The sequence below is a fragment of the Apis cerana genome, linkage group LG2 (assembly GCF_029169275.1).
Source record: "Apis cerana isolate GH-2021 linkage group LG2, AcerK_1.0, whole genome shotgun sequence".
Classification (NCBI taxonomy): domain Eukaryota; kingdom Metazoa; phylum Arthropoda; class Insecta; order Hymenoptera; family Apidae; genus Apis; species Apis cerana.
In genome coordinates, this window is record NC_083853.1 from 11,451,351 (window position 1) to 11,476,106 (window position 24,756).

The 24,756-nt window shown below is 30.9% G+C and overlaps 4 protein-coding genes across 13 annotated transcripts in view; 1 reads left to right on the plus strand and 3 right to left on the minus strand.

Annotated features, from left to right (window-relative positions):
- Nucleotides 1–3,067, minus strand: part of LOC107996901 (LIM domain only protein 3) — a 77,662-nt gene extending 74,595 nt beyond the window's left edge. The window contains exon 1 of one of the 2 annotated variants that reach the window (XM_062071165.1): nt 2,714–3,067. The gene's annotated coding sequence lies outside the window, so the exon portion shown is untranslated. Of the gene's footprint in view, nt 1–848; nt 1,924–2,713 lie in introns of those variants that run through there. The other variant, XM_062071166.1, reaches the window with a different exon arrangement.
- A 667-nt stretch (nt 3,068–3,734) lies between these two features.
- Nucleotides 3,735–17,426, minus strand: LOC107992968 (uncharacterized). Of its 2 annotated transcripts, XM_017049108.3 has the most exons (10): nt 17,311–17,426; nt 15,999–16,150; nt 15,270–15,866; nt 12,856–12,888; nt 12,210–12,275; nt 9,754–9,995; nt 9,393–9,654; nt 8,917–9,310; nt 8,666–8,842; nt 3,735–7,128 (listed from the first exon to the last, which is right to left on the minus strand). In XM_017049108.3, the coding sequence occupies exons 3-10, from the start codon at nt 15,345–15,347 to the stop codon at nt 5,246–5,248; spliced, it is 3,135 nt and encodes a 1,044-aa protein (XP_016904597.1). In that variant the 5' UTR covers nt 15,348–15,866; nt 15,999–16,150; nt 17,311–17,426; the 3' UTR covers nt 3,735–5,245. The 2 variants fall into 2 exon arrangements, with proteins under 2 accessions (XP_016904597.1, XP_061927142.1); XM_062071158.1 differs by having other exon boundaries at nt 15,270–16,150.
- On the plus strand, nt 17,385–19,808 carry LOC107992971 (nuclear pore complex protein Nup50). 4 transcript variants are annotated; one of them, XM_017049112.3, is made up of 5 exons: nt 17,385–17,516; nt 17,981–18,151; nt 18,221–19,200; nt 19,261–19,401; nt 19,492–19,808. In XM_017049112.3, exons 2-5 carry the CDS (start codon nt 17,984–17,986, stop codon nt 19,796–19,798), a joined length of 1,596 nt encoding a protein of 531 aa, XP_016904601.1. In that variant the 5' UTR covers nt 17,385–17,516; nt 17,981–17,983; the 3' UTR covers nt 19,799–19,808. The 4 variants fall into 4 exon arrangements, with proteins under 4 accessions (XP_016904601.1, XP_016904602.1, XP_028520202.1 ...); XM_017049113.3 differs by having other exon boundaries at nt 17,395–17,516; nt 17,994–18,151; XM_028664401.2 differs by having other exon boundaries at nt 17,464–17,585.
- Nucleotides 19,809–19,983: 175 nt separating this feature from the next.
- Nucleotides 19,984–24,725, minus strand: LOC107992969 (protein lin-9 homolog). 5 transcript variants are annotated; one of them, XM_017049110.3, is made up of 8 exons: nt 24,571–24,725; nt 23,375–23,714; nt 22,998–23,303; nt 22,504–22,921; nt 22,071–22,420; nt 21,733–21,979; nt 21,444–21,646; nt 20,544–21,328 (listed from the first exon to the last, which is right to left on the minus strand). In XM_017049110.3, exons 1-7 carry the CDS (start codon nt 24,587–24,589, stop codon nt 21,455–21,457), a joined length of 1,872 nt encoding a protein of 623 aa, XP_016904599.1. In that variant the 5' UTR covers nt 24,590–24,725; the 3' UTR covers nt 20,544–21,328; nt 21,444–21,454. The 5 variants fall into 5 exon arrangements, with proteins under 5 accessions (XP_016904598.1, XP_061927144.1, XP_061927143.1 ...); XM_017049109.3 differs by having other exon boundaries at nt 19,984–21,646; XM_062071160.1 differs by lacking the exon at nt 24,571–24,725 and adding an exon at nt 24,397–24,536 and having other exon boundaries at nt 19,984–21,646.
- Nucleotides 24,726–24,756: the final 31 nt, after the last annotated feature.

Consider the following 24,756-nt stretch of genomic DNA (forward strand, 5'->3'; position numbering starts at 1 on the left):
TCTCTCTCTCTCTGTCTACGTCTTTCGGGCGAAATTCTCGCGGACCGATGCGGGCTTCTACGAGACAACGTTGCCGGCTTCGTTTTAACAAACTGTTATTAACATTAAATCCAACCGAGCCATTAAAGGAGCCCACATTTCGGGGCTATCGGGAAAAATTTCACAATCCCGTCGTAGCTTTCTAACGAATCCAATACTTTTCCCTCTCTCGGCCTCGTTAGTCTTCGGCAAAGTAACTGGTTGAGGGGAAAATGAACAGATAAACGTTCTTTCTTGGTGTCGATCGATCGAATGATCCAAGATGATGGAACGGAGAAAAGCGCCGAGCCAAGATTCACGAGCATTGTTCGCGAGCTCGTCCATTTTCACGATCACGCCACGGTCACGAACTTCAAACTCTGTTCGATTGGTCGGTTGGCATTATAGCCGGCTATAATTAGTGTACGAAACTGAGAAGGGGGGGAGAGGCAGAAGGGGTGAACCAGCATACGTGTAATGCTCACGTTAATTACCTGACATGTTTAGCATGCATTACATCCACGTATACGCGGTAGGAGCGCCGGCCCATCCTGACTGACTACCTGCTCGCCTGTTACGCTCTATCTACGTGTATTCACAGCCGAACCATGCGCACGCCGCCATATAATGAGCGAAACGAGGAAATTTTCGCTAAGTTTATGCCACGAAATTGAAAGGAGCCTAACGATTGATATTAAAGAGATCGCATATCGCGTGTTATTGTTTACAGTAATCTCTTATACGCTGCCTATTTCTTGTTATATATACTCTTCTTATAATCTGTACGTCTAGTATTTATTATTATAGTAGTAATAAATTGTTACACTTACTTCGCTGGCAATATTGACTATCATAGGATGGAAAGTTTCGTCGTCATAAAAGTTTCTATCTTTCTTGCACGTTCATCTGCACCATCAACATCGTGGAAAAAGTTTAAGAGATGTGTTTACAATCGATCACTCGCGAATTTTGACGAAGGAGAAGGTTTAAATTACGTTTTCGATGAACAAAAGTATATCGAGGAAATTCTGATCTCGTTTTATAATTGAGGAAAATTGTACGGATGCGCAGAGTGCGCGATAAAGATTTCATCGAGGATCGTTCTGTCGTGGCGATCAATCGAAAAAAGGAGGGACGCGTATGTAACCGAAAGAACAATTAATGCCACACGGAAGGTAAATGGACGGTGAAGGGTATAGTGGACACGAGCGGCCGTTACGATCAGCTATCCGAAATAATGCATAGAACGTAGAGTGCACGTAACGGAATAACAATTTCCTACTGCATTAATTAGAGGTCGACGAGGCGTGAAATCGAGGTTTACGAAGCGTCAACTAGTTTTACACATCGCGACGGAATAATAACGTCGCGACACGACTAGAATCCCGAATACATTACCTATGGTAGCGCGACCGCGACCTCTGCTGGATCGCTGAAAACCAAGGGATCGAGGGGCGGGGGACGCCACCTCCCGCCGCGATAGCGGTCTGTAATGATTAACGACGAGCGTTAATGCCCGAAATTCGATCGCCACTCGACAATTATTGCGAACGTAGACGACAAAACGTGGATGACGCGAGATATTCAACAATGTGATGGTGAAAAGATTCGCGAGAGAAGGAAGAGCGATTCGATCGTTAGAACAGAACGTATCGAGTCTGCGATCCATGAAACTCGCGAACGGTAAGCGTTACTTTGCCAACTCTGTAATTTTAATTCGGCACAAAGTCCAACGTCCGTTCGCGAAATTGCGGTGTTTAATTGCGATCAACCGTGTAATGACCGGCAGCGGTCAATTAACACTTCCAAGACCGGCGAGTGTGAGTGTACGTGAGCGAGGAGCAAGAACGTATGACATGTATACACGGAACTGGTCATCGAATATATATACGTATTGAACAGATATACGCGAACACGTAACACACAAAGTAGACGCCTGGAATTGGCGTTTTTGTTTCCCGATATCAATTTCGGAGCGACGATGAGGGGCTTTTAATTGGGACTGGCGATGCTGGGTGGCAGTGGCGACGTTGCTGATGGCGACCAAATCGTCTATCGACAGTAATGGAACGCGATAAATACAAGTAAATCTCGACGCGAAGAGATTTACAATACTTTTTTTCTTTTTTTTTCAGACTATCCGAAAATTAACCGTAATATCGATTTCATCGCGCGAGTTCAACGATCCATAATACCGTATTATTTAAAGAAAATATTAATCAAAATATATCTCGTCGTTGGAAACATTTAAAACATAAATTTTTTATGATAATCCCTTTTTATCCCAAGATATAATTTGTTCAAATTAATTATATAGTTTTCATTTTAAATCTACATAATAGATTCGAAAATAAGCTTATCGATGCTCTTCTCGATAGTTGCTATACGAGATGACAAGAATTAATTTTCAATCGCACATTTTTCCATTTTTTCGCATTCTATGAAATTCATATTTTTATGCTTATATTATCGCGATACATAATCGTCGTATCTAGAAAACAACTTTTCAATGGACAATTTGCATTTTGAATTAAAATCATCTTGATAAAAACTATCCGATTACATCTTATTTCGTGTCATTGTTATACTATTAAAGATTTTAATTTTACAAATATAACCGTAATACGAAACGTAATACGAAAGCGGGAAAATTCAGTGAGAAACGTTTGAAAGAACAGTGACTCGAAATATATACCTTTGTTATTCTCATCCAAGATTGGTTTCCGTTGCGATACAATAGCTTTGCCCGCAGTAGGTCTCTAATCGATGATTCTGGAAGTGGTTATATTTCACTGCACACATTCTATTACGAAGTTACAATTTGATCGATCGTAGGAAGCGAATACCGTCTGACCCGCACGAGAAGCGTGAACTCCACCTCGATTTGAATTTCACGTAGAAAAATGACACCGACGTTTGTCCATCTAGCGTTCGAATACCGAACTAAAAGTTCAACATTCGAGCGGTAACTGCCTTCCAAGTGACTTTATCTTTGAATCGTCATTTCCGCTGCTTATCGCTTAGGTAAACTATTCATGTTTTAAATATAGAATGTAGTATAACGAAAACATTATCGCTGTTTCTATTACGAGTTGTATGATAATTAAAAAATCAAATTATAAACTATTGAAGAAAATCTATTAACTATCGTGATTCGTGTTTTATGATTTCGATGATAAACGATTAAGCATCCGAGATAAATTAGTTAAAATTAAACTCTGACAGAAACTAACAAAGAAGAAGCGTAGATAGAGGAAGGGTGACGAGAATGATTGTAGGTATGGGGATGAAGCGTAGAATGGGGAATGGGCAAACAGAGCGCAATTAACGTGCGACCATTAAATATGTACGCGAGTTACTGCGTCACGATACGTGTGTGCAGGCCAGCGCAAATGCATTGGCTATCGAACGCTCGCACGGCACTACCGATCTCTTCTTGCATCCTGTTGGCACAGCCGCTTGATTAGCTCCGCCATATTTACATATCATTAGCCGAGTGTTTGTCCGAGTTGGGAGTTCCCCTTCTGCTTCACCGTTGTCCGTCAATATACGAAATAAAAGTTATTACGCCGTACAAAATATTATGTTGATAAAAAATCACTCTTATAAAAGCTATTCTCACATACTAATTTTTAATACATTCTATCTTTTAAAAATTCAGATTGAAAAATTTTTGAATAAATCATCGCGTATAAATAAATTTTTACATTCTAGAATTTATATTTCAGTTTCACTTTATTCATAAAAATACGAATTTCGATTTTAATCTCGTTGCCTACATTGCATAACAATTTCTATTTTTGTTGTTTTACACTACTTAAATGTATTGGACAAGCTGGCGGTAATTGCCACAAGAAGAAAACAAAAACGGAATAAATAGATGAACGAACTCGATTGCTTAACGTCCAATTTTCAATTGGACAAGTTATCTCGACGATAATGTAATTAATTTATCGTTATATAATATATAAATCGTTATGTTCGACAATGTAATTTCTGAAAGACATCTGCCTAAAGTGAAGCATAAAGTGAAATTTAGTAAATACTGCTATATTAATTTATCAAAGAAAATGCTTTTCAACATACGTTTAAAATAATAGTAAATAAACATTTTGTTTTGTTCCGTCGAGACATTTACTTCAATGTAAAATATTAAAAAAAAAAAAAAAAAAAAAAGAAAAAAAAAGAAAAGAAAAAAAAAGAAAAAATCGGTTCTTTTTATCTTCATTTTATAAGAAATCTGAATCATAAAATTAAGATAATAATTACTTCAATAACGTTTTATCTACCTAACGTACACGCAACCTTACATCTATGTATGTATCCGATTACGGTAACGCTTTTTGATTATCTTTTCTTCCTCTTCATTCTTCTTAATTTCAATATGGCGACATTCAAATCAGTCTATTGAGATGTACACGTTTCTCGAGCTTATCCATAAGAAATTATCGTAAAAAGTATCGTTTTTAAATTACTATTAAGGCAGTATGGTAATATGACTCGACTTACATACATAGGCTTTAAGCCTTTCACAAATCGCTCAGTATCTGTCAGATATGTGCGTGTTTCCTATTCATCGAGATAGAAAATATCAAAGAAATAAACTTTAAAGCATTTTAAAACTCAATAAAATGTTTACAATTTTGCATAATTATTCATTAATTTTCATCATATTCCTGAACTAACAATCTGAATATATAAATTTGTGTAATGTTACACAAATAATTCACAATTTCGATTAATTTCTGTCATCAAATTATCGTTAAATTGGAAGAAATTCAAACTTGGTCCTCGCGCAATCGTTAAATACTAAGAAAAGATCGAGAAAAATCTAATGAACAACAATCAATAAATAAACGAATGGCTAACAAAATTAATAAAATAATCATTATGAGGCAATCATTCTCTTAAAGTATCGTAATGATTATTATTACTTATCATCGCTATTGTGGGAACATTGATACGAGAACGATTGCAATTTCTCGAGGCAGTATAGAAAATAGTGACTGCCTATGAATCTTAGTAATGATTACGAATAATCTAATCCGTCCTAAACGTGTACGGATTCGAATTTATCGCGAAACTATTAGCATTTTCTTTTCTTCAAACTTAACGTATGTCACACAAAAAAACTTAGTATTTAAGAAATGATCAACTTCATCGACGAAAAGAAAAAATTTCAGCAATGAGCATAATCAGCGAATTAATATCGCATTCTAATCTAACTCTAGCAAGTGGCAGCATTGCTACAACCTGTTTCCAGCATAGCTGATTCAAATTGCTCGAGCACTTGCATACTCTCCGGAGATACAGCATTAATGCCCAGACGTTCCTTGTATTCGTTTCCAGATAATCGTCGTCGTGAGTACTTAATAGTATCATTCATTGCTTGTTCCGGAGTATCGCTGTCGCTTGTGCTGCTATTGCTGCTGCTGCTGGTCGAACGTCTGCCACTAGATAAGTCTTGTCTCTCGGAATCAGCCTTATCATCAGGAACTGAGACCTCGTTACGAAGCTCCAAGAAATTGTTTTGTGCGTTACACAGAGAAGTTGAATCTTGTCGATCCTTCCGATTCTCTGGTACAATTTCTGTGAGAGATCCGATGCGTCTCGTATAAGTCACATCGGCTTGAAACGTATCAGTCAATGCGTTATCTTCTTCATCTTCGTCAGGTTCACACTCGACTCTCACATATGTATTGCCATGTTTACGTTCATAAGTAACATAATCGTTCGATTTTGCCGAATTTGTAGCAGAATCAACTGCTTCGACATTTTTGATAACATTGTCGTTTTTTTGTCCTTTTTTCATCACAATCTTGCTCGAGAGCCAATTATTTTGTTTAACTTCTCGATCAACGAAATCATCTTCGAAATTACCAGTTGACAAGGATGTTTTATTGACATATTCGCTACTATTTGTATCTTCATCCGTAATTTCCGTAACTTCAAGTTCATTCCTTTCGGAAGTAGTACCGCTTTTGTATACTAGCTTTGCTCTAGATGGCGCTGGTATATGCGCTTCTTCCAATTTCACGTGCTCGAAGAATTTTGTGAGGGCACCACGTTGTAATTGGACCGTAGGTTCATTTCGTTCACCTGATTCCAGCTGGTAGCTTTGATGATACAACTGTTGCCGACCGACTGAGAAATCTTTGTTAGTTGCGCTGATGTCTCGTGGTTCTCGAGAATTATCGGTGAGGATATAGGACTTGTTATGGCCTGAGAACAATGAGTGGAGAAGACCACCGGTTCTTGGCCTATACTTTGGACGACTACTGAACAGGGTTGCTTCATCTGGCTCGGTTGATTTTGTAATTTGTAGTTGCTTATCGGGTTCTGTACTATCGTAGGAAGGCAGTAGGATTTCTGTTGCTCTGGCAGATCGCAATTGATTGATACCGAATTTATTTCTTGGCTGCCTGGATCTGGATTTTCTTCCATTGAAAGTTGATCGTTCCAATTGATATTTGGCTGTGATGGAGAGGTTCTCTGTGTCGATGATACGATTGAGGGCGGGTACTGCACGATTTGTTTGCTTTTTACGGTTACGACCGACGGCGTCAGACAATTGTTTTCCGATGAGCATAGAGGAGTCGGAGACAGAGATTTCGGTCTGAATGCAAGAGTTGTAGCCTGATGTGGTTGGCAGTTTATAATTGAGCATTGTGGTATGATTTTGGTCTTCGGAAGACTGATTTGTTCTTCTAGTTGGTTCTGTGATTTTTTTAACGATAAGGTATGACTGATGCTTTTCTGATTGAACACTGGTGACTGGTAACTGATAGGCATAGGACACTTGAGGCTCTGCCCTGTCGACATAGGCGATACTCGATCGGGGCAACTGGTTGAGGACAATGGAGGAGTAGGGCACGGAATTTTCTCGATGGTCACTATTGATTGTGGTAGACCCAATGTCCGACTGGTTGACGCTATTGGAGGAGATTGGGATAAGGAAGGTTGAGGAGGGAAGTTGACTGATGCCGAGGGATGTGGAGAATCCCCGCTTTTTCTGAGTTGCATCAGTTTTATGAAGTCCACAAGCCGCTTTATAGATCTCTGCGTCTTCTCTTGCTTTCCTAATAATTCCTGGCGTGTGCGTTGCTGTAGCTGTCAAAAAAAAATTAAATAATTAGCAATAATATATTATTGTAATAAAAAAAAATCTGAAAAAAATATTATTACTTAGAATTAACATCGATTGCTATCTGATAATATCAAGATAAAAATGCACATGCTCTTGGAACAAAATTTAACTTGAAATATTTTCCTTATAATATTTACACGCGCTATTTTTTTTTTTTTTTTAACATTTTTCATACACGATTCTATATTTGACAATTAACTAGGTTTACTAAGACGAATAACATAAGCAATACATAATTTAAATTTAAGAAGACGAAACATTGAAACTAGTTTTTTTTATAAAACATTGAAGTTCAAGTTGTAGGTGAAGGAAGCATCGTGCATTACATACTTTCACGGATTAACGAACAAAATTATTACTGTAGATAAACAATTTTACAAATTGTATGAATAATTTATATAAAAGAAAACGATCAAATTTATAACTGTATATATATATATATATACAAACTCTACAGTAATAACACGAAAATAATTATAAAGTCAAATGAATCGATTTTTTTATGAACCAAAAAATAAATTTCGTTATAAAAAAATCGATACGTCTTTCGAAAATAAAATGAACAAGAAAAACGTAGAGATCTTGCAGGTTCTCACTGATGAAAAAACAAAAGATAGAAAATGTTTGCGTATAATTTCATTAACTGAATAGCATTCCAAATGAAAAAAAATTTGTGAATTTCTTTCTACGCAGGCCACAGGACGAACCTGAAGGGACTGGCCGAGTAGTTGTGAGCGTTTTTCCAACTCGTAAACCTGCAATCTCAGATCCGAGTTTCGCTTGCGCAGCTCATATCTTTCTCTCTCTTTCTCCTCTGCAAGATATTTCGCGTTCAATACACGTTGCTTTTTTGTGCCCTATTACTGACGATCGACCAAAAAGTTCTTCTTAATTGCAAATTCTTCTGCTGTATTTGAGAAGCCGGTTTCACTCGCGACACTTCTTCCGGCAGGCTGCTCTCTCGTTTATTCTCTCTGTGTGCTTACGGTCAATAAAGTCTGCGGCAACGCTGCGATACCTCGTTGCACGTTAAATCTAGAAATTGTGGACCCATGTTACACAATTTCCTGCTCTTCTTTCATACAATTTGTTTGCATTATCTATAAGTACTTTTTTTCATTATATTTTGCGCGTGAAACTCTTTTCTATCGCATACATAAAAATGTACGCTTCTGATTATTAAATATAATCAAAAGTGCCGCTTTATTTTTATTTTATTTTATTTTATATACATATATATATATACATATACATATATATACATATATATATATACATATACATATATACATATACATATATATATTTGTTTTTTCTTTTATTATCAAGAGTGTATCACTACACATCGAATGATCCCGGACGGTGCCGCCGCGAAATGAGATAAGCGTGCCACGAACATTCATAAAAGCTAGTGTCTGCAGGAAACAAGAACTTTTTTGTCAATCACGATAAACTTTATACTACAAGTAGAAATCTTCCGAAAAACCAAAGACGCTTTACCGAATTCCTCATTTTTTTTAAATGAGGGACGTCCTTCTTCCTCTCCTTCGTCACCGTCGTCAATTTCTTCTTCTTCTATTAACGCACATTTTGGGCATATTCTTGGTGGCGCCGGAGATACAGAATGGCAAGATACGTGGTAATTTGATGCACAATTTTCACATACTGTTAATGTTCCTGTTGAACCAAATTTTGATAAGTATTTATAATACAGAGAAACGCACAAATATGAAATAAGATTGATCACATACCTGGATTTCTACAACTTATGCAGACTGCTGAATCACTGCTGATCCTCTCGATAGTCAGACTGGAAGGTAAACCTGGTATGTGAACTGCTTTGTTGCCAATCGATTGAACGGACTTTACAGTAGATACAGGTAACTGAATTTGAGTGGGTCCGTTTTCAATCTTGTTTTTATTAGGAAAAACTTTACTTTCCGTGACATTTCTAAGTATATTCGGTCGCGTGGTGGATTTTTGCACCGGAATTAAAGATTTCATCACAGTCCTAGTCGTTGGTGGTGATATGGATTTTGGTGGCACAACTTTTACAGGAGGTGGCGATGGACCATTCATACGCGCGGTTGTTTGACGAGTTTGCGGAACATTTCCAGATTGCAGGTACGAGTGTCGTTTTCGTTTCTAAAATATAAAACATAGATATCGAAACATTAGATATCAAAATACAATTCAATTAAAAAAGAGAAAATTCTCCGGTATTCACCGTTGGCACTTCAAGACTGGAATAAACAAATTGTGGATTTGCAGTGCTACGACGTTTTCTTTCAGCTCTTTTGTTTTGTAATTCGGCACATGTTGTAGTAGTAATAAGACCAAGAGCATTTAAGAAATTAAGTTTTTCAGTTGACTCTATTTTACATTCCTCTGATTCTTCTTTTTCGGATTTTTCATTGGAATTTTCGTCCATAGAAACTTCAATAACGTCATCCTCACCGGAAATTGTCTCCACTGAACTGGATCGTTCCCTAAAATAATAAACTCTGTATTAAGTTCCATATAAGAAAAATTTGTATTATCAACTCTAAAAAATCATTTGAAATCTAATAATTAACAATAAGACTCACTTGATAGGTGCGAGATTGCGGGTAGGTGAAGGAACATCTCCATTTCTAACAATCTCTTCGTAGTCTTCTTTCGAATTCTTCGTAGAAAAATCATTGCCGGTCTTAAGTTTACTTTCATTGTTATTTGTAATATGATTATTGTTATTCAAGCCAAGAAGCGATGCGATGGAAACTTTTGCCCCGTTTGCATTCTCCGCTTTAAATGTTTCGACCTCTTTGCGCAGCCGCTGGACAACTTGCTTCTGCGTATTGAGATAGGAAATTATGAGTATGAGAACTTCGGTCAATGATGATCATAGAAAACTTTCTTGGCAGACTGTGCGTTGCAGATCGTTTAAATATGAATGCATATTGCTGTTACGTTGCGAGTAAATATACTCTTATCAAGCGCAACGAATTAAGAAAATATTCCTTTTAAATATCAAAAGCAACATGTTATTAATGCAAAAGAAAAATCAATGAATAGTTTATTATAAAAAAATCATTCAAATATACATTCTACCAAGAAAATTTTTATGCCTTTCTATTATCTTCAATTATGATAAAACAATATAAATTATTTAAAAAAAAAATCCTATATAAAATATTTGACATATGTCAAAACATTTGACATATTTAAAATTTTAAGTCTCTTGTACATGATAATTAATATTTAATAAAGAAAAAATATAAAAAACAAAAATTTCGCCATTAAAGCGAAAAAAATTTGATTATTTTGATAGATAAGTAAATTAATAATTTTTTAAAATTTATCAACGATTTTTCTTCGACATATATAATACAGAAATCGTTTTCCAGAAGTTTTCAAAAATAAAAATTAATTTGAAATACAATAAACAATAATTAGAGAGCGATTTCCAAATGAGCGTGGAAAGTAATTGGAAAAACAGGACGACGTGCCAAGATGGAGACCAAAAAGAAGCGAAAAAAGAAGAAAGGGAAAAAACGTGGAGATTTCGTAAAGAGCTGAAAATGTTTCTGCGGGACATTTTATTGATTGAGCCCCTCCGCCTCTGCCCGACCCCTACTCTGCTTCCTTTTCACCCAAGTTCCATTCGTTCTCTCTCTCTTTCCTGTACATTCTCTGTCCGACATCTCTCTCAATCTCATACTCGCCGGTGCAGCCCCCTACTCACCCCCTCCACGTGTATCTCTATACATGTCCGTCTCTTTTACTCCCGGTTACTCTATCTTTATCCATTTCTATCCGTTTACGTATCTCCTTTGCTTCGACAGCAATCTACCTGGATCGGTCGTTTATTGCTAACATGAAAAAAGAAGAAAAATAACCAGAAGAGCCAGAAGAAGAAAGAGACTCTGGGAGAAACACGAAGATATAAAGAGGAAAGAAAGAGGCGCATCCATATCGACGGGATCACTGTGAAAATGTTTAGAAAAGGATGCTGGGCGATAGCAAAGCGCATCCACCAGACCATCTTCAGGCAACACTAGCCCCGTTATCGATTCTTCGCGTCGATTCACGAATCCAAAAAAGAAACCCGCTAGTGATTTCTATAATTTAACGCGATATCGTGCATGTTTTTTTTAAATAATTAATTACAAGCAATTAATTATTTTTTATTTTGATAAATATAACCTTCATTATAATTATAATTTTAATTTTATCAAAAGTTCCTGTATTCGATTCATATGTTTCTCAATTAGGAAATATGATATTGTTACTAAATGCGATATGAGTTTATGATAATGTAACAGTCACGTGGTAACGTGGTAGAATAACTTTATGAAAGGCCAGAAAAGAAACGTGTATGTGAACAAGGAAAAAGTCTGACTATTCGACTTCGATCAACAAAGTTTGACAAAATGATAAACTCAATGAATTTATCATTTAATTACAATTATATATTAATCATTTTAACGAATGTCTTATGAAAAAATTATAAATCTAGCACACAAAATTGATACATAGACATTTAATTCCATAATATGTGGGAAATTCGTGAGAGATGGAAAATTGATTTACGATTAAAACAATTATGTATATCCCAAACTTAAAAATTATTTTGTTTCAACAGTATTTTATCATTAGAAAGTAATATATCTTTATATAAAATTAATCTAATTTTTAATAAAATTTGAAATAGTAGATTGAAAATTATTAACATATTTTTTTCATTAAATATAATCTACATCATGATAAATAAGATCACTGAAATAGATAATGTTAACTCATTCTAATTATTATATTATCTTTAAAGCATTTCTCTTGTGCGATGCATCTATCGATCGAATTGGGTATTTATATGAAATCAGGAACATTGATCGTCATGATTTTAAAACGTTTCCTAGACGATCCGTTATCGGTAGGATACTTTAATGTGATATCGTTTCTATTTGCATATAACAGACAAACATAAATATGGAACGTCTACGAACAAGCCTGCTCTGGATCATCGCGAAAGACTGAAGCTCGAGGAAATCGATCTTCAACTTACCTGGCACCTTCCCAAAGATACGATATGCAAGTGAATCTTTTGTATCTGACCAAGGATATCTGTATTCTGCAAAATGAAAAAAATTTTTTGATTAGATATATTTTATAAAATAGATATATAAATATATATAGATTGTTTTCTTAATAATGCATAATAATAACGCATAATAAAGAAATGAAATAAATTTGATTAAATACAAACATAATTTGTTATAAATTTCGCTGTTATAAGAATTCACGCATTCGTATAAATTACAACCATGACATAAGAATTAATCATCAATAAAAATCGATCAAGTAATTTAAATACGTAATAATATAATATTTGTAAATTAATTTCATTTCTTTAAAAAAAAATGTAATTTGGAAAGGATAAAAAATCTTATATTTTCGATTTTTAATCAATAAAAAAACTTTATCTCAAAGAATATCAATATATCAAATAGCAAATAAATCACAACTACTTAATATTTTAAATACAGCAAATCAATTATAATAAAGATAAAAATATTACTAACAGTGATTTGATTTTTCGGTAAGTATGTAAAAGTATTACATATAATATAAATTACATATTATAATTTTTCTGAAGTATACTTTATGTTCTAAATTCGAATTTGTAAAATTAATAAAAATAAGCGACTTACATTTGGATCATCCTTCAATTTACCCACGCAAATCTGAAATTAAAAAAGAAAATTTTTAGATTAGTTATAATTTCAAAGATGATTCAAATATTCAATTCAGAACATCCTCTGTCGCTATGCTTTTGTACACGCGTCTGTGGCGTCTCTTTTGCGGCGCAATGACGCAATTATCGTAATATTGTGTGTCGATCGAATTAGAAAATGTGTACAAATGATCAAATGAATAATTTTGCGTGGTTAAAAGTTTCTTTTCTTCTTTCTAATGTTATTTAGCAATTGAAAAATAATTTTGAGAGAATTTCGTTTCATAGTAACTACTTTTAGTCTAATAATAGTAAACAAGAGAAAAAAAAATCTTCAACAAGAATCGTATTGATTCTTGTTGATACCGAAGTATTCACGTTCAAAATAAAAATAAATATATTGTATATATGTTTATTAATATATCGATGCAATATTAAAATAAACGCATATGAAGTATAGAATGTTACATACCACTTTGACTCTGTATGATATATATGATTTGAAAGATATTTTTAAAATGAAATATTTTTAACATGAAATTTAAGAAATAATATCATTAAGTATCTATTTCTTTCTCGATAATCAACGAGAAATATGTAACTCAAATATCTATCAACGAGGTTAGTTTTATCCGGTTCATAAATATTGTTGTAATTCAATCAAATTGATAAATTTCTACCCTTAATGTAATTAATAATCCTCTATCAGATATTTAAAATATTTTGTATTATTATATTAAAAAATAAATTAATTTCAATGAGATCAATATTGATTGAAATCAATATTCGAAAAGTATAGGTTAAATATACACTCTATATTCTTGCTTGGACAAAAAAATTCGATTTCGAACAGTTAGACCAGACAAGGTCGGTAGAGCAGGGCAGAATACCGATCGTGCGCGAACAAACTTTTCCCCATTGCGCACATATCCCCCTAGCGTTACAACTTGTTAATAAAAGTTTACAGTAAAGAGACAAAACGAATGTTCGCATTATATACAATTCGATAATATTGGTTTATAGTTCTTCGACATATATATTCGGAGTCGATAGAATACCTTGACTCTAGTCATTTATAATATATAACTTATACTACAACAGCAAAAAGAACGTTAAAACAAATTTTAAATAAGAGTTAGTTCTATTACTATATTGAAAATATTTATTTAAATCCGTTTCTTAATTTATTTTATGCATTATTTATTAACAAATAAATTTGTTAATAAATCTAAGATTAAACTGTAAAAAGTAAAAATAAAAATAACAAAAAATAATATATATGTAATAAAATATAATGAAAATTGTCATATTTAATGAAAAATATTAGACATACAACATGATTAAATTAAGATTTATATCAATAATTGAAAAAAGAAGAGTGAACTAGACAAAGACAAAATAAGAAAAAGGGAAAGAATATGAGAAAGAATATAGGACTATAGAAGTTAGGGTAAACAAGAAAAAAAGAGAGAGAGATTTACTAAACAAGTGAGTAACTGAATGAACGAGCGAGTGAGAGAGTGAGAAGAGAGAGAGAGAGAGAGAGAGGGGAGAGAGAAAGAGAGAGATAGAATATTGGTTCTCAAAGTCATGCGACGCATCGGTCGAAGCACTCTACCTACAAAGGTTAAGGTCTGAACACTCGTTCACCTTCGAGTTTATACGATTCGTAAAAAAAAAATGACCATTGCACGGTGAAAACTTATAACATGATTAAAAGCAAGCAAAAGTTCTCTTGGAACTTGTTACGCTTCTTTCACTTTCGATAACGCGCAACGTAACCGAAGAGTGCACACAGTTTACAAACGATACGAGTGAAAGGGATACTTTTATAAAATAGATCGAAAGGAAATGTATGCCATATTAGTAACTTAGTTTCTGTTCGTGTCTCGTATAAACCGGACATCTTTGATCAGGATGATCGTTTTATGAAACTTCGAAGAATTTATATTGAAATAACATGTTCCATAAATATAGTATAGGAGGTGTGCATTTATGCACGCGCGCGCGTACATGCTGGATGCGTACATGCGTTTGTGCACGCATTGTGCGTGGGAATGCCGAGGAAACTGAGTCACAAAAAGAATTTGTTTAATAAAAACTTTAATATATGTTTAATTCGTCTTTACTTTGCAAAAATTTTTTAAAAATAACGAATTATATTCAAAAGATACATTAAAATTGTTCAAAAACTATTTTACTTTTTAAGTCGATTATTTATCTATAAGGTGCAATCTCTATTTCTTAATCGATAGGAAATAATGTATTAAAAGAAATAAGAAGTAGTTAGGTAAAAATCATTCGATAAGTTATTCGCTCATTCGTTCGTTCGGCTTCGTACTCTCAATCTTTAAATCGTTATCGACATACATGCATAGTCGCGGGACTCACCTGATGATCGCGTATGGCATTTTTCAGTTTAGTTTGCACAGTGAGTATTTCTTCTTGCAAACTCTTCGATATCTCCATATTTTTGTATTGTGATTATTCGTTTTTCCTCCCTGTTCAAAAATCCGGCCGATTTTAGCGAGAGAAGAGGAGGACGGGAAACCCCTCCTCCCTCTCACTCTCACTCTCCCACCAAATCGACGAGAGCAGCGGTATACGCTCTGATCAACCGCACGCACGGCGCGCACCAGCCACTAACTCTTCGAGCCACCGCAACGACACTTGATCGTTTTAACTTAAGAAAAACGAACAGGTAAAAATGTCACAGACACATTTTATCGCTTCGTTACGTACGTACACCCTTATTTCACGACACTGATGAGACGAAACAACGTCGCGAAACCGCACACCAAAGTGAATTGTTCGCTCATCAACGAGCGTCTGTGCTGCCACCAGCACTGTTGCCTCCGTACACGGACGTGCCAAGTTGCTCGAGATCCCCTGACACCCCTGGCCCTTACCCTCGATCCTTCTCTCTTTCTCTTTCTTCCTTTCTTCGTTCCTCTTGCTATATTGTATGCCCAGGGATCCGACGCGCTCCTTGAAAGAAAGTTTTCGCGCCAAGCTTATAACCGGTACATGTACCACGTGAAAAAACTTATCACTCTATATTACAATTTTATTATATGCATTGTTTGCATATGATTGTCGATCACTATGAACTATGCTTACAAATTTACGAAAACACAGGATGTTCAAAGAAAACATTTCCTTGAAGTAGATCTTTTATGATAGTGAACGTTGGTAATGCCGGCGATAGTGGCGCCACCATAGTATTTGCGATTATGAAATGAAACGTTGTTCATGATAGACACGCTCGTTCTCTGAAATCCGAAGATATGTTTTAGTTTCCGTACTTAAAGATAAGTTAAAATATGGCTAATATTAAAATTTTTAATGAATATGAAATTAAATTAATAATTGCATCGAAAAATTTGCTTATTTAATTTTTACACTTGAAATAATTAAATTTTTATATAAATTACAATAAATAAATCATTTATATTTTCATTTTTATACGTAATATAAAGTTCTTATAATGTAGTATTTATTATAATGTATATGTATATATATATATATATATATATATATATATATTTATATTTATATTTATAAAATATTGATATATCTAGAATTATAAAACTACGATTTTAATAGTTAGAATAATTTAAATAAATGTATGTTCAATATATATTTAATATTATAATGGAAAAAATTATTATATTCCAGAAAAATACATTATGTAATATTTATTTCATTTGCAAACTATAATAGAAATTTATTAAATTATTAATTTTAATCACATAAAAATATTATCAAGATATTACAAATTTTATTATGTAAATTAAATAAAGAATATATAAAAAAATATCAAATTTAAATTGATCGTTTGCACGTGACAATATACCACGTGATCATTCATTACATATTTATGGGCTTATAGGCTAGTTTAATACATATATATATTTAATATAATATATTTCTTTCTTGATTTATGAAAATTCATTTATGATATAAAAAATTATCTTTACACTTAAATATCATCATTTAAACAATTTAAATTATTATTGTTTTATCCACAATCCAGAACTTTCTTTGAAAATTTTTATATTTTATGAAAAAGGATCAAAACGCAAAAAATATTAAAAATATAAAGACATTAAAAAATATAACATAATGGCAACTTTCTAACATTAGAAAATATAATTTCAAACTTTTTTTACTAATTCATAATTATGTATAATTTGAAATTATACACAAATTTAATAAATATCAAGATAAATTGCAAAATATATAAATTGTTCAATTGTTCTGTGTAATCTATATTAATTAATTGTACTTTTATATATATTTTCATAAATATAGAAAATTAATAAATTTAAGCTTAATAATTATATGAAATTATTATGTTTAAATTATGGAAATATCTACAAATTTATAATGATGATTTTGTTCAGAATTATATCGAAAACAATTCCATTACCTTACTGTAGTATTTAGAGTTTGAAATAAGTTTATATCATATACACGTTACGTAAAATAGAACTTAAAATATTATAATTTTGTCGTTTAACCTTTTAAGATTTAGTTTCTTCATTGGATATATAGTACGACCATGATTGAAAAAAACGCATGCGCAGAACTGAAAATTGTGTTTAGCGTTCAAGTGTAAATTCTTATGTATATTAAGTACGTACTTTAATATAAGTATATTGAATTTGTTTTAATTAAGTTTTTTATATAATTGAGTTTATTTTGGTAAATATTATAATATATAATTCTATTTATTTTTCAATTACATTAAAAAATCGATACTTTCTATTTTAGTAATTTATGAGGTTATATTGCAAGTTTTCGATATATTTAAAAATAAACATTTCATTTTTTTTTAAATTAAAATTAAATTATAATTATTTAATATAATATAATGTCACTAAAAACTTGTATATTTCTTATTTCAATTGCTATTAAATCGATTATTATATGGCTATATAATATATATAAACTTTATGAAATTAAACTTTTTTAATTTAAAAAATATATGTTAATTTAAATATTTTATTAATCATGACAATTCACATTTAATTTTTTATTTTGTTTTTCATAAAAAAAAGAAGAAATACAGGAAAAAACAGTAATGAGTATATTTGTAGAATATGTTTACAGAAATGGCTGGTAAAAGGCCTGCAACTACAGATTTAAACCATGATAACTGGGATGATGAAGAAAAACCTGAAGAAGCAGGTACATTTAAAAAAGCTCCTGATGATGTAATGGAAAAACGTATTGTTAAAAAAGCTAAAAGACGTTTACAAAATACAGAAGTAAATATCTTCATCCTTATATTATTTATCTTGCAATATATATATAACTTTATTTAAAATATTTTTCAGGACACTACTAGAAGTGCATTTGGTACATTTACAGGTTTTAAAACAACAACTTCGACAAATGCTTCGCCATTTAGCTTTTTAGCTAATAATAATACTATAAATACTAATGACACATCATCTAAAACAATTACAAATATAAACAAGTCTTCTACAAATAATGAAACTTCAAAAACTAATGAAAATGGAACAAACAAAAAAGAGAATACAGAAATACAAACATCATCACCTACATGTAGTAGTAAAAATAGTACTTCTGATCAAGAAGATCAAAATACATTAAAAAAATCTTCTGATTATTTTGCTAAATTAAAGGGATTAAATGAAAGTGTAGCACAATGGATTAAAACTCATGTTGATGCAAATCCATTTTGTATTTTGACTCCAATTTTTAAGGATTATGAAAAGTATCTTAAAGAAATAGAAAGTAAACATGGAAATGAAATTGAGAAATCTTCGCAAACACAATCTATACACAGTAGTGATAATAAGGAATCTACAAACACAGAAAAAAAACTTGAGAGTTCTCCATTTGGAGTAACAAATTCAAAATCTCCTTTTAGTTCAACAGAATGGAAACCTGAAAAATCAATTTTTGGCAACATTAGTGCAGGCTCTAAATCTATATTTAGAAAATCAGAACATACTACAGATACGGGTAAATCTATTTTTAGTAATACAGATCAAAGCTCAGATATACAAAAATCTGTTTTTGGTAATATTGATCAAAAATCTGGTAGCAAAAATATATTTGGAAGTTCAAATTCTGAAAAAAATCCATTTTTGAGTAAACCATCTATTGTATCTGATAAATCAGATGAGCAAGAAACAAAATTGGATTCAAAATCTACTACTGTAACTACTAGTACTACTAGTACCACTACTACTATTGCTAGTTCGTTTGCTACAACAAATACAACAACCTTCTGCTTTGGTCAAAGTTCTGCTACTAATAATACATCAACTGGTTTTAGTTTTGGAAGGTAATTTATTTCAAATATTCAATGTAATGAAAATATTTTAATAATATCATGATTTTATAGTACAAAACCATTTACATTTGGAGCTCAAGTAGTAAAGCCACAAGAACCTGAAGATAGCGAAGGAAAGGATGATGAAGATGAGGAACCACCAAAAGTAGAATTCAAACCAGTTATAGAAGAAGGTGCTATATATGAACAAAGGTATCATATTAAATATTTTTTAACTAATATAAAAAAAATGCATTAATTTAAAATTAAAATTTAAATGCATATTTTTATATTTTTTTGCAGATGTAAAGTTTTTGTTAAAAAAGATGGTAATTTTACTGACAGAGGTGTTGGAATGTTGTTTTTAAAACCAACTCCAAATGAAAAAACACAGTTATTAGTGCGCGCAGAAACTTCTTTGGGAAATTTATTGCTCAATACTTTACTAACAGAGAGTATACCAACAAAACGTATGAATAAAAATACAATAATGTTGGTTTGTTTACCTTTACCTGATTCTACACCACCTCCAGTACCAGTTTTATTAAGAGTAAAAACAGATGAAGATGCTGATAAATTATTAGAAGCACTTAATAAACATAAAAAATGAAAAAAAAAAATAGAAATTATAAATAAGTAATTATAAATGCCATTGAAAAAAGAAGAAACAAAATTATGCTGAATAGTAACCAATAATTTTTTGAAAACAAAAATACAATTTTGTTGTTATATGTATTCATTGTAATATTTTTACTTGAATTGGTATAACATGTCATGTAAAATAGAATTAGAATATATTATATATATTTTTTATTTTTTATTGCACGAAGGGTACGTTATGGTATCACGTACGGTATGGGTAATATATATAAATATAAGGACATTGTAATTAAAACAAATAAATGTAAATCAGATTTAGAATATTTAAAATTCATAGACGTTATTTGATACATGTACTGCAAGTATAATTTTTTGTTTACAGAATTATGTGTTTAAAATGTTATATACTTGTCTAATACATGTTTTCCAATAAAAATTACTTATATATGAGAAATTTATGTAAATAGAACAAATATTAAGATCATTATAGCTTACATTCCTTAATTTATTCTTGATTATAAAAAATTTTAATAGTTCCTATGATATCTTATTATAAATGACCAGAATTCTTACTTTATCATTTAGTATCGAAATAAATATTTTTTATTGAAAATTATGAAAAAAAATACAAAAAAAAATTATGAATTTTCAAATCATAGTCTATTTTTAATATTACTTATTTTATGAATATAAAAATATATTTATTATTTTAAGGAATGTTTATATTAGAATTATTAATATTAATATTGCACATGTATGTATGAATTAAGATTATTTACATCTATTTTATTAAAAATATAATATGCATGAAAAATAGATATAACATTCATATAAATATATTTATAATGACAACATAATAAGTGAAATCAGATAGATTTTCATAAGTGTTATTCTTTGTTCAATATATCAATAACTATTTTAGAAATAGGATCATTAAAAAGATTTCATATTTTAAATAAATTAGCATATTGTATTGAACTTTATACAATTTCTCAAACTAAAACATCTGATATAAATAAAAAATTTTTAGCTAATGTGAATAAAATAAATGTAAAATTTTCATATTTTTTATCATTTAGAATGTATTTACAATTGGTTATGCAATTTTTGTGCATATACCTAATTTACAGTTATTGAAAATTATTTTTCAAAATACTAATGTATTAATTATATATTAATTTTTGAAATTATTCATAAGCAGTAAATATTAAATTCTTTTTTTACAAGTTATCCATTCCTACTGCGATAATATGTCAAATTTCTGTATAAATTTAATGAAAGCTGCCACTGCAAAATGTACGCTTTATTTACAATAGCCATTATTATTTATCTTCAATTTCTTATTGTAGAAATCGTAAAGTTGACATGTAAATTTTTTAAACATGAACATTTTTAAATGTTTAATGCAATTAACGGCACAGCACATTATTCTAAAACTCATTTATAGAATATTACTTAAAAAACAATTATAGAATTATTGTATATACAGAACACACATATGTATTCTAGTATGATAGGTACTCCTTAATGATGATATGTCCTATACAAAAAGATAATAAAATAAAGTTGGATTTTTCTTATAAAATATTGTAGTATGATAGTTCATATTTATATTAATATTTTACACTTTTTTCTATAGTATCAATGAAAATTACTTTCATATTTGCTAAGCTCTTTGAGCCATAAATGGCGTCAGTGCACCTCTTTGTCCCAGACCTAATTGTATATGTTGCATATGTATTTCAACACAATTTTGAAAAACCTGTTGATTTTGTGGACTTAATTTTGCGCGTATTTGTTCCATCGTGCCTTGTAATACTTTCAACTCATATGCGTTACGATCCGAATCAGATAAACTCTAAAACATAAAAAAAAAATTGTACCAAAAAGTTATATAAAAAATTAAAAAAAATTTATATTGAACAAAGCAATTCAAAGCATTACTTTTACTTGAAGCATAAGAGCTGTTAAGTCTGTTACTAATTGAGACATTTTTCCAGGTTCTTTATCATTAATAATATTATTTCTTGCAACCATATCTGCAGCTTCCTGTCTACATTTTTCACGAAGATGAGAAGGAGCTAACATAGCTGCTACACTAGGTTCAGGAGCCATTTCTTGACAAAGTTCTTGAATATCATTAAGAAAATCTTGCAAAGCAGTATTCATTTTTTCCAATTCAACCACAATACTAAAAATTAGAAATATCAATAAGAAAAGAAAAACAATAAATATAAAAAAACAGAGATATATATATAGATAATATAAATATAACTGTTTACCCTGCATATCTTCTCTCAAAATCTGGTGGAAGCGGTTCTCCAAAAGATCGTCTTTTTTCTGCTTCACTATTCATTTCTTTTAACTTCTTTATTTTAACTTTTTTAGCAGCTAATATTTTATTAACTTTAACCATAAATTCTAATAATTTTAAAGGATAACCATTCATTGTTCCACCAATATGAGATTTCTTTGGCAATGATACAGAAGCATTTGATATTAAAGGATCACTGTTTAAACGTGGTGACATTAATTTCATAGCATATGGTGGAGATGGTACATATTGTACATGTCGCGGTCTAAATTTTTGTGCAAATGAAGCAACACTTATTGTTTCTGGTGGTTCATTTGACTATAAATAATAAATAAGCATATATATTTTTATTATGATACAGAATTTTGATAATTTTTATTTTAGAATAGATATATACATACCAATACTTCATAATCTGGAACACTATGCGTTCCAAGGCCAGCACGTTCAAACGTAATTCGGTAAGTATTATTACTAGTATCCACAGCATCAATACTTCCAGTGAATAAACCATCTTGTGGTTTTCTCAGTCTTGCTGTAACTTTGGTTCCAATTACCAACTGTAATGGTATTTCTGGTGGTAAATCTTTAAAACTATTAATATCTGCAGCTTTTCTTTGTTGTAACATTCGAATTTTTTGTCTTTTTCTTTCTAATTCTCGTCTTTCTTCCTCAAAAAACGATTGTGAACATCTTCGTGGTTTACCCATCATTCTTCTTATCTTGCACCATTCAACACGTGTTAATTTCCGAGTTTTTAATTGTGGAAACGATTCTTTTAAACAAATCATAAAATCATTGTCACCTTCAAAAAGAGTCCTGCATAAGAAAATAAAATTTAAATTTATTAAATTGAATTGTTTATGTATGTGTATTCATTTCTTTTCATACATACTTATCAATGTTACTATAAAACCACTCGTAACAAACCCATTTGTGAGCTTTTGGTAATTTCAATAAATTTCTTAATCTCATACCAATCTTTTGTCCAATTTTACGATCCGGAGATGAAGGTTGCATTGGTTTATCAGGTTCTTTCTCTTGTTTAATTGGGGTCATTGTAGATGATATGGGTTGACTTAATATATTATTATTTTTTCTTGGTTCATTAGTTATTTTAGTTTGTTTTTTTGCAGGAGAAGGTCTAGATACTTTTTTAGGAGAATGTTTTGCATCTGGATGTGACGGATCCTTTTTGATCCTATAAAATAGATGACTTTAATTAAAGTATATATTATATTAATATACATATTTATGATATTAAATATGTACCTGTGATGAGGATGATTAACCAATATATCATCATAAAATAATTTATTTTTTTTTCTAATTCTTGCTGGCATTCCTCTTCGATTTAAAACTTGAACTGGTTGACTAGGAGGATTTGGTTTTGGAGGAGGTTGAGTACCTACTCTTTGTAAACCTAAAGCTGCAGGACCAAGTTCAGGAATTGGATCAGATTCTTCTGTGTCCATGTGTGAATCTGTTGAATTATTTGAAATTTGTTGATCATCCATATCCATTGTATCATCATCGATCACTTCAGTTTTAATTTCATCGATTGATGGATATCCTCCATTTTTTATAGATAATAATGTTTCAGCTGATTCACCTAAGAAAAGAAAATTATTCATACATATATCAAAGAAAATATATTTATATAATAAAATAATACTAATTTTTTATTTTTTCTATTTCAAATTTCGCTCAATCTTTTATAATTAAAAAAGAATATATTATTAATTCTAAATATTGTATTTATAATTATTTAAATACTAAATGATATAATCAATAATTAATATAAATTCTATACTTTAATAAAAATTCTATTTTATTTTTACTTTCAAAAACTTTAAGATTTCTCTTTGATAATGTCATATATTTAGTTTTTGAAGATTTATAATATAAAAAAAAGTGATGTATAAAATTTTATATAACATGAGATATAAATATTAATATATGATCATAAAATTTAATTTTTTTGTCTTTTTTTAATTCTATTAATATAATATACATACATATATTAAAATCAAGAATTCGGAAAAAATCAAGAAAATCATTCTGCTCTTAACTATCGACATAACCAAACTTATATGTAGTTCCGTAAACAGTATGTATATTTATCATATTAGAATTATAGAGTTATACAATAAATGATATTGCAAAAACTATAAAATATATTGTCAAGTATTTGTTTTCGACGTATTGTTTAGTGAATGAAACCTCAAACGGTAAAGATCTTCATTGTCCCGCTTGAATTGTGTATTGGTCATTTTTGAAATTTTAAACCAGACCTTTGTGAGCGCAATTAAAACACCGTCTCTAAGATTATTAACATGTTATAGAAAGATTGTATGTATTATTAACATAAAACTTGAAACATTTGTTACTCTTATATAATTATTTTTCGTTTTTTAATTAACTCTTATTATATTAATTTTATCAAGAATAAGTTAACTTTTACTCACTTTCAATCATCTCCGCCATGTTGCTATCAATGATGCATTATGGGTATGTGTTTCCGTCGAGCTCGCCCGCTTCGCGGTGAATTTCGTTAGTGGTTCTTTTCCATCGTTCCAAACGCTCTGATTGGATAGAAAAAATCTTTGAATATTGAAACGGACTTTACGGATTTTTTAAATGTACAATAAGTT

Excerpts from the sequence above, each read along its gene's own strand:
- LOC107992968 (XM_017049108.3), bottom strand. The coding sequence starts at position 15,347 with ATGGAGATATCGAAGAGTTTGCAAGAAGAAATACTCACTGTGCAAACT. Across the intron at positions 9,996-12,209 it reads TATCTTTGGGAAGGTGCCAG|AAGCAAGTTGTCCAGCGGCT; the intron begins GTAAGTTGAAGA and ends CTCAATACGCAG. Across the intron at positions 9,311-9,392 it reads CCAGTCTTGAAGTGCCAACG|AAACGAAAACGACACTCGTA; the intron begins GTGAATACCGGA and ends TTTATATTTTAG.
- LOC107992971 (XM_017049112.3), top strand. The coding sequence starts at position 17,984 with ATGTTTACAGAAATGGCTGGTAAAAGGCCTGCAACTACAGATTTAAAC. Across the intron at positions 18,152-18,220 it reads GACGTTTACAAAATACAGAA|GACACTACTAGAAGTGCATT; the intron begins GTAAATATCTTC and ends AATATTTTTCAG. Across the intron at positions 19,402-19,491 it reads GGTGCTATATATGAACAAAG|ATGTAAAGTTTTTGTTAAAA; the intron begins GTATCATATTAA and ends ATTTTTTTGCAG.
- LOC107992969 (XM_017049109.3), bottom strand. Across the intron at positions 22,922-22,997 it reads TTTTATAGTAACATTGATAA|GACTCTTTTTGAAGGTGACA; the intron begins GTATGTATGAAA and ends TTTCTTATGCAG. Across the intron at positions 21,647-21,732 it reads CTCTTATGCTTCAAGTAAAA|AGTTTATCTGATTCGGATCG; the intron begins GTAATGCTTTGA and ends TTTATGTTTTAG.